Source organism: Haliaeetus albicilla, chromosome Z (genome assembly GCF_947461875.1).
Source record: "Haliaeetus albicilla chromosome Z, bHalAlb1.1, whole genome shotgun sequence".
Taxonomy (NCBI): domain Eukaryota; kingdom Metazoa; phylum Chordata; class Aves; order Accipitriformes; family Accipitridae; genus Haliaeetus; species Haliaeetus albicilla.
In genome coordinates, this window is record NC_091516.1 from 58,177,878 (window position 1) to 58,190,260 (window position 12,383).

Here is a 12,383-nt window from a genome sequence, read left to right on the forward strand (position 1 = left end):
GAAAACAAACTGTCCAGTGTCAGAGTCATATTCTGCCTTCACCAAGGTACACAAAAACCTTGCTGAGCATGTATGTGCCTAAGTTGTTTGCACCCTGAATCCACTCCCAGTCTCCAGGCTGTGCTGTTGGTCTGAATTGGAAGTGTAGGTGCATTCCTCTCCTGCTGCTGGGGAAAGAATTGTTCTCTGAACCTGTCAAGATGCCTATATTCAGTACTGTTAGGTCTAGGTCTGGTACCATAAGTTACTCTGTCAAAGTACTCCTACAGCTGTTCAAGTACAACTCCAGAGGCAAGTCGTAGAGTACAACTCCAGTACAACTCCAGGTTGGCAGATGGGAACAGGCCTCCTCACCTCCTAATGTGGTCATGCAGCCCCAGTGTAAAGGTGTTCCTTAAAGGCCATGAGCGCAGCATGGTAAGACAGTGAACACTGGTCCTGATCCTGGCACTTGGAGCTCTACTGGACAGAATTACAGAATCACAGAATAATTTAGGCTGGAAGAGACCTCTTGAGATCATCTAGTCCAACCTCCCTGCTCAAAGCAGGGTAATGTAGAGCAGGTTGTCCAGTCCACAGATGGAGATTCCACAATGTTTCCAGGCAATCTGTTGCAGTGTTTCACCACCCTCACAGCAAAAAAGTGTTGTCGTGTGGTCAGATGGTATTTCATGTCTTTTAATTTGTGCCTGTTGCCTCTTGTCCTGCCAGTGGGAGCTACACAGAAGAATCTGCCCCCTCATCTTCATTCCCTCCCATCAGGTATTTATACACACATATAAGGTCCCCTGAGTCTTCTCCAGAGTGGAGTCCTACCTCTCAGCCTCTCAGTCTCTTCTTCATCTCTGTGGCCCTGTGCTAGACTCAGTTCAGTTAACTCCATGTCTTTCTTCTACTGGGGAGCCCAGAACTGGACCCAGCACTCTGGGTGCGGTCTCACCAGGGCTGAATAGAGGGGAGGATCACCTTTTTTGACGTGCTGCCAATGCTCTTTCTAATGCAGCTCAGGATACTGTTGGTCTTTTTGGCTGTGAGGGTGTATTGCTGGCTCACGGTCAGCTCAGTCTGCCAGAACGCAAAGGTCCTTCTCAGCAAAGCTGCTTCCTAGCCACTCAGCCCCCTGAGTGTACTGGTGACTTGGTAGTTCCTCCCTGGGGGCAGGACCATGCATTTAGCCATGTTGAACATAACGAGATTCCTCTCTGCCTATTTTTCCAGCATGTGAAGGTTTCTCTGAACAGCGGCACACCCATCTGGTGTTATCGGCCACTCCTCCCAGCTTTGTATCATCTGCAAACTTCCTGAAGGTGCACTCTGACCCACCATCCAGATCATTAATGAAAATACTGAACAGTATTGGCCCTGTGTTGCAGATGAGTGATTTAGATCACTTAAAGAATCAGTGTCAAAGGTATTAGCAAAAATGGTTTTAATATGATGTTGTAGAAGTGCAACTTAACAAAGTTTGATGGCAAGGTTCACTCTCTTAACTACTGCATGGAAAAAAGCATACAAAGGAAAATTGAGTTGAATTAGAATGATTCACACAGAGACCAGAGGCACAAAAGGGTAAGGGAGACCCTCCCGTTGAGTCACGAGGTTCAGAGTGGACCCCCTTGCTTTCTAGACTCCTTCTCAGAGAGGAGTCTAGGTGCGGCTGGATCCAGACTTAGTCTCAGACTTGGTCAACGGTTTATGTCTAACGGAATGATCTATACGAAGTTTATAATAATGAATATTGAGTAGCTACATGGACTAGTAATGTTTCATTAGTATTAATTTGGCATGCTGTCAGTCACTTACCGAGGATCTGTTGTGAGTAAGGGGTCTCTCCACCTTGGGTAAGGAAGGTTCTTAGTCTCAGGTAAGGAATCTCAAACCTTGAGAGGCATCCCTGCTCAAGGGGAGAGTCGCCTGGCGTGCAGTCTGGTTGCAGTTCAGGGAGAACTCAAATTGGGCTCATCCAAAGATCTGTCATTGGTAGAAGGTCTCTGCCTCGAGGAGCAACCTTGAGAGGTGTCCCAGCTCAAGGCGAGATCGCCGCCATGCAGCCACGCTGCCTAGCAGGGAGAGCTCAAAGAATGCTCACTTAGGCTGTCATATTTATGGAATAAAGTGGTTGGCTTGTAGTCAAATTACATACAATGGGAAAGGTATGCATGAGACTCCTTGTACCCACAGTTTTCTTTGTTCCTTGATAAATTGAGTCTTGGAAAAGCCGCCTGGTATTCATGTGTTAATCGCATGGTTGGTGTTCCAAGATCATATGCATCGATGCTCACTGTGTCACTCTGCTCCTTTGTGGGTTTCCTAGAGGAGTTCTTGGCCCAGCTACCGCTCAGGCCTTTACCTCCTCTGGAGCCTGTACCAACCTACTGCTGGTTTGGTTAAGGTGGGGTTGAGTGCATCCGTCACACTCCACCCCGTGACTACAGTCAATCCACTTTATCAACTCATAGAGTGGTGGTACCGTTACCTCTTGCCTCTATGTCATAAATATGTGGCGTCTTGCAGATCAGTGGTAAGAGTCCAATTATTTGATAAGCTGTTTAGTTTAAGTGCCAAAATTAATGTTAATTGTATAGTATGTTGTCACGCTTGCAGATCCATGGTAAGCAAACAGCTTTTTTTTTTAGTATAAAATGTTACTATTAATTACATTATTGGGTGATTTCTTGCGATGAACAGGGAGTATTTGCTTCATTATGTACCAAACCTTTACATATAAAATGATTATGAGTGATAAGCACAATATTGTTAGAGCTAACAAAATCACAATGGGATGAAGCATGAAATTCAAAGTTCCTGTTGCTGTCGGTGACCATCCGAATAAGGTGTCCCATGAATGAAGTTCTCTATCCTTCTTCAGTTTTTCTAGGACATGGTGTATCTTCTCTGCATCATGATGGATGGTAATCAGGGTTCTTTGTCTGTTGTTCTGGATTCGTTTTAGCAATTGACTCAGGTCATCATGTTGCAACAGTTCTCTTACCAATGTAAGATTCATTCCAATGGGGGTAGGTAGTAAATCTTGATATGATATATAGTTAGATTGTAGCAATTGGTAGGTTGTGACAGGAGCTGAATAGTTAAAGTCGCATCCCCTAATTCTGCTAAAATTACAAATACAGATATTGGAATGATTATTTGTCTCTACAGTGGTGTTGTCTACAAATACAGAATCACAAAGGGTTCTCATACAAATACATCCATTTCCAACATATACAAGTACAGTCTCAGGGGTTTCATCAGGATGTATTTCAAAATGACAAATATTATGTTCAGTGTCAAGACAAATGTCTTGGGCCTTAATGGTATTACTTTCACAAATAAATCCCTGTTGTTCCTGTACGACACATGCATCAACATCGACAGTTTGCCATTTGTTCCCATTTTGTCGGGCCCATACTCTGTGTTCTAATGGATAGAGGACAGTTCCATGGTGATTTAATCCCAGCGCAACGATTGGGTATATGGTGTATACCGAAGCATTGCGTACTGTCAAAACAAAAGCTGTGGCTTTACTGTTGGTAGGGTCATAGGTGAAATTAACTAGACACCACCAGGATTGGAATTCCCTTTCAAATTTAGTTGCATTATCCAAGATTACCTTTTGAATTTCAGTGGGTAAGGTGCCCTCTTCACCTTCCCTTACAATTGCTGCCACAGTAGATTGTACCCACAGTTGAGCCTGAATACAACTAAGAGCGAGAGAGACATTAATTTGGGCTGCACCTAGTGCATTCACAATTAGTTGGTGGTCCTTTTCATTCATTCTTTCCCATTGGGGTAATATATCAGATGAGAACCGTTGGTTAGTTTGCAATGCCACCAGAGAAGATTGCAATGGATGTTCTAACTTGTGTAAATTACTTGCTGCTGAGCTTATTTCGTTTGCTAAAACTTCAGCGTCCATGCTGTTTAATGCTCCTAATCCTGTCCCCAGGATGCCAGTCACATCTCTCCTTGATCGTTTTGGGGAGGTGAGGGTTCGCCCATGCAACCACGCTAACCATCCTGTATAAGATCTGTTCAGGAATGGTAAGCAGCTAGGTTTAATTGCAGAGATATTAACCTGCATTGATAGTTCCACTCGTTTGAGGGACCATGATGGATTAAGTAGCACTTGTTGCTGGCCTGTGTATTTGATGGCATAGGGTCCAATTTTAGAAATTCGAGGGGATAGACCTTTCTTATCCTTTACAGTTGGGGTGGATGTTAAGTGAGGATTGGCAGATGTTGTGCTAGGCTCTGTAATGTCTATTTTAAATTTAAATGATAGTCCTACATCCTTGTGAGCCCAGAGGCAGATTACAAAAACAGGTTGCACTAAGGTAAAATTGTACCAACAGTCAAATCTTTCAGAGGCACAATGTTTTGTATCTTCAGTGTTTGATGCAATGTTGTGCACAGAAATCTCAGTTGCCTTCTCGTGGGTAGAGCCATTGATCATCCTACATCCTATTTTGATTTCTTTCCCTGCCGTTCCCCAAAGTTGCGGAACTTTATTAACATCTGTTTCGTTTCTATCCCAGCTCCATTCATTTTCTAAGTATACTTCTGTTCCATGCATAACCACAGTGGAAAGATTTAAATTTCTCCCATTAGGGAGCGTTCCCATAGTCCTGGTATACTTAACACAAGCTTGAGACCATGGCCACTCTAGGGATTTTTCAGTAAGACTTCGCAGTAAAACTGGGGGAGTATTCAAAGTAGGCACTGATGTCATCATGACAGGTTTAGTGATTCTGAGAGATACCGATCCTAGTATTAGATTGCGTCTCTTTAGAGTGTTCCAGCTGCATGATATTTCAAGATCATGTCGTTTCACTGTCTCATGTATTGAGCAATGACTTACATTAAAGCAGTTTCTATGTGGCATGTGAGAGTTATTATGAATAATCATAACATAAATACATCCCTTAACAGGTGGTTGGGTTTCACAAGTCACGTTTATGGTATTGTCTGTTAATAACAAGACAGGATGCTTATCTGTATTGACACAATTGCGTCTGATTTCCTGATTGATGATTAAATTGAGACAGGCGGGCGTTCGTGGGGAAGCAAGTATTACCGAAATCTTCAACAGCAGTAGGATGATGTATCTTACTTTCATCTTGGAGGAGGCTGCAAGACAAAAAAGTAAAATAGACTAGTCTTGGTGGGGTTTTCCAGGCAGTTTACCCTGTTAGAAAGAAGGAAGAATCTGCTGTGTACTAATTCTGTGTTTTGCACCACTGCTATCAGTAGCTTCCCAAGCAAGTGGGCCACGAGGTTTAGTTAGAGTCATAGGTACAGTTCCAATTTGTGGTAAATTCACAATGACAGGTTGTCCTGGCTTTAACGCTGTTGGATATTTTATTTCATCAGAAGGTGGAGCATTAGACTCAGCTTTTGCAAAGAATGCTTGGCTCCCAGGGCTCCCAGTGGGCCCATACTGATTATTCAGTTGGTGGAGTACTTTGAAAAGTTGAATATCGCACTGGGCCTTGTGTGGCTTAAGGCTCTTTTTCAATAAGCCATTAGCTCTTTCTACCATCCCATTTGATTGAGGATAATATGGGGTGTGGAATACCCATTGAATTTCTTCTTGGTTTGCCCATTCCAGCACTTCCTTACATGAGAAGTGCAAGCCTTTATCACTTTGGATGACATCAAGTGTAGGTAGACTTGAGAACCAGGACAATAGCCCTCGTACCGTATTTTGTCCATCAGCCTTTTGGCACTTAGTTGCCATCAGCAAGCTGGAGACTACTTCCACTCCTGTGAGGATGTATCAATGCCCTGCAGAGGGTTTTAATGGCCCAATATAATCAATCTGCCATGTAGACCACAAAGTTTTTCCTTGATTGATATGTAGCAGTGGTGCTTTAGCAGGGCGATTTGTTTGTAATTTTAATCTACGTTGAGGACATTCTGTGAGAATAACTTCACAAGTTTTCCTGTCTAGAGGCCAACCTGTGCTCTATGCAGTAAAGTAAAGCACTTCTTTACCTGTGTGACCTAATTTTTGATGTAGTCATTTCCCAACCGATACTACTCAGGATTTAAGCAGTTCCCTATTTTTATTTTCCTAGTTTTAGTCAGTGCATCCACCTTTTAGTACCAGTTTGTGGATGGTTTATTTCATTGGCATAAGCTTTTACCCATCCCATCTTGAATGGTGTTTTTCTGGCTATATTTAGTAATAGCTGCCAATCTTGAGTTCTCCAAACTTGAGATCTGTTTATTTCCCAGTTCAGGGATTCCCATCGACAGAGCCATTGTGTGGTGCCAGTCCACACAGCATAGGAGTCTACATATATGACTTTTGCTCCATTCTGTGCTGCTAAAACAACTGCTCTTAATTCTCCTACTTGTGCACTATACCTTCACCTTCTTCTAGTTGTTTGCCAGTGGTAATGTTTAATGCAGCAGGCTTATATTGCCATTTACAATTTATTCTTTTTGCTGAGGTATCAGTGAACCAAATGTCTTGTGTTGGTGTTTCCTCGGTGAGGGGAGGTGCATCTAAAATTGGTGAGGGTTTAAAAAGTTGTTGTAACACTAATGGATCTGCATTTATAGGCATCTGTAATTTGGAAACTTTAGTATGTCCTTCAGTTAATGTAATTTCCTCTGCAATTCCTGTCAAGCAGGCATACCATTTTCTGACTATAGATTTTTGTGCAACTCCTTCTGGGGGAGCAGTCTCCTTTAGGATTGCTTCTGGCAAATTAAATGGTCCTCTGGTTTGCACAGGCTATTTCTGACATATTTTTTCAACTTGTTTTACTGCTTGGACTAAAGACAAAAGTCCCTTTTCCCATTCAGAGTATCTCTGTTCTGTCTCTTTAAATGCAGTCAAGCTGAATAATAAAGATGTCTTTGGTCTGTGATGGCCAATTTGGAAGAGGTTACAGTAAGTACCATATTCAGCAAAACCCCATTAGGCTATGTGTACTGGTTCCAATGACTGATACGTTTTTAAATCCTGTATTAGGGTTTTGAAAGTGTCTTCATGTTCTGGGTTCCGTTTCCATGGTTTTCTCTTTTGTAAAAGTGAGTACAGTGGTCGAACAATGATAGAAAATCCAGGTACGTGTTTTCTCCAATATCCTAAAGTTCCCATTAACTGTTCTTACTCTTTCCTAGAGTGGGGCATTCACAGCTGTTTGATTTTTCTTAAGGTATCTGGAGGAATCACTGCACTGCCTGCTACCCACCAAGTACCTAAAAACTTTACTTCTCTACTTGGTGCCCAACATTTCTCGGGTAGGATCTCAACTTCTGCTTTATGTAATGCTTGCCACATTGCTGCTGCAGCTTCCTCCACCTTTTCAGGGGAAGTTCCTCTGATTAGAATATCATCTATACCTTGGTACAGTCTCACATCTTGGAGGACTGAGACTGTCTGTAAAAGTTCAGCAAGCAGAGCATGAGCAATCATGGGTGAATGTTTGTACCCCTGTGGGAGTCTGCTAAAGGTGTATTGTATACCTTCCCAAGTAAAAGCAGATTTCTTTTTATTCTCCTCCTGTAAGGGGACCATAAAGAGCTTATCTTTCACATCTAGCACTGGCATCCATGAGTGTGTGGCTGCTTGTGGTGTGGCTATTAAAGTTGCAATATTGGGTACTGCAGCCGTTAGTGGGGCTGTGTTGGCATTTAAGCACTGATAATCAGTTGTTAGATGCCACCTCCAATCTGTTTTTGAGATTCGCTAGACTGGTGAATTGTATGGGGAGTGGGTTCTGGAAATAATATGCTGTTTTTCCAAGTCTCCTATTACCTCAGAAATTCCATTTCGTGCTGCAGCAGAAATTGGGTATTGAATCAGGGAGTGCAGGGGCTGCATGAAGAACACACACTGTAGCCTCCCAATTTCTATCAGGGTTAGGGTCAAATTTTGAACCAAAGGACCACACACTGTCACCCAGCAGGTGCCGGTTTCATCTGTTTAAAACATCGAAACCCAAAATACTTTCATTTTGATCTTTAACTGCAAAGCGAGTACACAACATGCGCTTCTCGCCTGGGAGCCATAAATCACCTTTTGTGGTTTGGCAAATAACATTTGCTCCATTAACTCCAGTGACTTTAACTCTCTGCTGTCTGGGTTACACACCCAGCTTCTCAGCATCCTGTTGTGTTAGTATTGAACTTTGTGCTGCTGTATCTATTAGAAGTTTCACCAGTTGTCCTCAGGGACCAACAGGAATCAGAATGTATTCTGCTCTAATGATGCATCTATCCTCATATTCAGAGGAAACTGGGGGGAACAAGGGGTCATCCTTTCCCTCATCATAGTCACCAGGATCACCCCAAATATCACCGTCCCAGTCCTCTGGGGACACTATTAGTTTCCTAATTTGCATGGGGTTAGACAGGTGTGGGACCCACAAGAGCATCATCTCGATCTTTTCTTCCAACTTTTGTATTTTCTCATTTTCTTCCTGTAACTGCTTCTGTAGCTGTTCAATTTGCAGGGACGGTAATAACTCGGCTACCTTTATGCCTTCTATTTCCTCTCTCAGATCTTGTCTCTCTCTGTTTTGGTTTTTCTTATCCTGACACACAGCTTCTAGGCAGGTGCCTAACATTTTATAAATAATTCCTTTTACTTTACCATCGTTAATATTTCCTCTTGCTAATTATAATTGTTCCTCAATAACACCCCAGTCATGCCAGTGGTCACAAGCCCATTCTTCTGAGAATTTGGGATCAGACTTATTCCATGCTTCCATAAGTAATCAGTGATACTACTTGCCATCCTGCCAACTACACCAGTTTGCTGCGAATCAAATTTAGGATCCTGCCAACTATGCCAGTTTGTCACATATGAGTGATTTAGATCACTTAAAGAATCAGTGTCAAAGGTATTAGCAAAAATGGTTTTAATATGATGTTGTAGAAGTGCAACTTAACAAAGTTTGATGGCAAGGTTCACTCTATTAACTACTGCATGGAAAAAAGCATACAAAGGAAAATTGAGTTGAATTAGAATGATTCACACAGAGACCAGAGGCACAAAAGGGTAAGGGAGACCCTCCCGTTGAGTCACGAGGTTCAGAGTGGACCCCCTTGCTTTCTAGACTCCTTCTCAGAGAGGAGTCTAGGTGCGGCTGGATCCAGACTTAGTCTCAGACTTGGTCAACGGTTTATGTCTAACGGAATGATCTATACGAAGTTTATAATAATGAATATTGAGTAGCTACATGGACTAGTAATGTTTCATTAGTATTAATTTGGCATGCTGTCAGTCACTTACCGAGGATCTGTTGTGAGTAAGGGGTCTCTCCACCTTGGGTAAGGAAGGTTCTTAGTCTCAGGTAAGGAATCTCAAACCTTGAGAGGCATCCCTGCTCAAGGGGAGAGTCGCCTGGCGTGCAGTCTGGTTGCAGTTCAGGGAGAACTCAAATTGGGCTCATCCAAAGATCTGTCATTGGTAGAAGGTCTCTGCCTCGAGGAGCAACCTTGAGAGGTGTCCCAGCTCAAGGCGAGATCGCCGCCATGCAGCCACGCTGCCTAGCAGGGAGAGCTCAAAGAATGCTCACTTAGGCTGTCATATTTATGGAATAAAGTGGTTGGCTTGTAGTCAAATTACATACAATGGGAAAGGTATGCATGAGACTCCTTGTACCCACAGTTTTCTTTGTTCCTTGATAAATTGAGTCTTGGAAAAGCCGCCTGGTATTCATGTGTTAATCGCATGGTTGGTGTTCCAAGATCATATGCATCGATGCTCACTGTGTCACTCTGCTCCTTTGTGGGTTTCCTAGAGGAGTTCTTGGCCCAGCTACCGCTCAGGCCTTTACCTCCTCTGGAGCCTGTACCAACCTACTGCTGGTTTGGTTAAGGTGGGGTTGAGTGCATCCGTCACACACCAGTATTGAATCCTGAGGTACACAGCTAGTGACTTGCCTTCAGCTGGACTTAGTGCCACTGATAACAGCGCTCTAGGTCCAGCAGTTTAGCCCGTTTTCAGTCCACATTATTGTCCAGTTATCTAACCCATACTTTGTCAGCTTGTCTATTATGATATTATAGGATGCAGTGGCTTCACTAGAGTCAATAACATCAACTGCTTTCCCCATTATCTGCCTACCTAATGACCTCATTGTGAAGGCCATCAGGTTAGATAAGTGTGGTTTCACCTTGTAAATCCATTTTGACTACTCCCAATGAGCTTCTTGTCCTTCATGTATTTGGAGATGCCCTCCAGGAGGATTTTCTCCCAACACCTTCCTAGGGACTGAGGTGAGGCTGACTGACCTGGAGTTCCCGGCATCTTCCCACTTGCCCTTCTTGAAGATAGGAGTGATACTTGCTTTCTCCCAGTTTCCAGGAACGTCCTCCAGTCACCATGACCTTTCAAAGGTAGTCAAGAGTAGCCTTGCAGTGACAGACAGTTCCATCAGCACTTGTGGGTGCATCCCTTCAGGCCCCATGGGCTTATGTATGTCCCATTTGTTTAACTTTTCCCTAACCTAGTCCTCATTCACTAGGGGTAATTCTTCTTTTTTCCATACTTTCCCTCTAGTCTCAGGGGCCTTGGATTTCTGAAGGCCAATCTTATTAGTAAAGACTGAGCCCAAGAAGGCATTGAGTACCTTGACCTTCTTCTGTATCATTTGTCACCAGTTCCTGTGCCCCATTCAGCAGCAGACCCACATTTTCCCTAGTTTTCCTTTTGCTGTTTATGTACTTGTAAAATCCTTTATTGTAGCTGTTCACATGCCTTGCCAGAGTCAACTCCAGTTAGGAGCAACTTGCTCATACTGCAGGCCTCCTGCAACATTTGCTTGATTTTCTATCTGCAGGACAGACCTTTCTTGAGCTCAGAGGAGGTGATCCTTGATTATCAGCGAGCCCTACTGGACCCTTCTTATCTGTAGGATTATCCCATAGGATTCTTCCAAGCAGATCTCTGAAGAGTTGAAATGTGCTTTCGTGTAATCCAAGGCTGTGGACTTCATTTTTGCCCTCCTGTCTCCTCTTAGGATCCTGACCTCCACCACCTCATGATCACTGCAGCCAAGGCTGACTCGAACTTTCATGTCCCCCACCGCTTCTTCCTTCTTCATTAAGTATCAGGTCTGGCAGAGCACCTTTCCTTATTGGCTCCTCCACTACCTGTGCCAGGAGGCTGCAATGCACTCAAGAAGTCTCCTAGATTGCTTGAGCCCTGCTGGACTGTCCTTCCAGCAGATAGTAATTGGGTTAAAGTTCCCCTTGAGAACCAGAGGCTATGACTGTTAAACTTCTTCCTCTTGTTTGCAGAATGCCTTATCTACTACTTTTTCCTGAGCAGGCAGTCTACAGCAGATCCCTACCACAACAGTGCCTATGTTGGTCTGCCTGCTAATCTTGACACAGAAGCTCTTGACTGTCTCCTGACCTGTCCCAAGGCAGAGCTCTTTGCATTCCCAGTGCTCTACACAGCAGATTGCTCCCCTCCTTGCCTTCCCTGCCCCTCCTTCCTTAAAAGCCTGCATCCCTCCATTGCAGCCCTCCAGTCGTATCCACCAATATTTATAATGTGATTTCTTACAACAAGCATTACAATTTCTGATGTGCTTATAACTACCTTTTAAGTGGAATTTTGTTGTATTATCATAGATGGTAAACTAGCCTGAAACACACCCTGCCAAAATGTTCCTTGCTGTAACTGGTGGATGGCAGCCCCCTTCTTTCAAAACCCCTTGGGATGGCATAGCTGACCGCCATTCAGAAGTGCCAGGAGCAGTGCTGGGAGACACAGGCAAGTGATTCTCTGGGGAGGGATAACAGAAAGTGTGGCAAACAAAATCAGTTTCTGTAAAACCTCCCAGATTGTAGCTAGTTATACACCCTTACTTGTTCATAAAATATTTCTTGGATGATAGACCAGTGTCTTGTAGAAAAATAAAAAAAGATAGGATGGAAACATAGACTATGAATCAAATCACAGATTAAGTTTGAATTATTTAAAACTGAAAATTGCCTTCACAGTAGTGTGGCTGATTACAAAAAGCATAGGATATTGAAGATCAGGCTTACTAGCTACAGATTAATTTGACTTTTTTTTTCTTACGTAATTATAATGAAACCATATTTGATTTTAATAATATTTTCTTCTTGAATAAAATGGCAGTGAACAATGTCTTTCTCTTGTTTATATTTTGGCTCTGTTGGGCTGCTATGTGTCTCCAGCATTTTCCTCTATAATGTCTATGTTCATGTGGTCTAGATTTAATCACCTAGATAGGAATTCAAAGCTGTGAATTTACACCACCAATCCTGTTCCCCTGGGACTGAAGTGTTGACTTAAAACCTATTTGTCATAATATGATCCCAAAAACGTGAGTAGTTGTCTTCCCCTGTGAACTTCCAATACTCTTTGCTGAGCAAAATGGACACTG

At 43.1% G+C, this 12,383-nt stretch overlaps 2 protein-coding genes across 7 annotated transcripts in view; one reads left to right on the forward strand and one right to left on the reverse strand.

Annotated features, from left to right (window-relative positions):
- MOB3B (MOB kinase activator 3B) overlaps positions 1-12,383 on the forward strand; it is a 119,433-nt gene that overhangs the window by 60,175 nt on the left and 46,875 nt on the right. The gene's annotated exons all lie outside the window — the stretch shown is intronic.
- LOC138683809 (uncharacterized) lies at positions 2,633-4,453 on the reverse strand. Its single transcript, XM_069776307.1, has one exon. It carries the CDS (start codon positions 4,451-4,453, stop codon positions 2,633-2,635), a length of 1,821 nt encoding a protein of 606 aa, XP_069632408.1.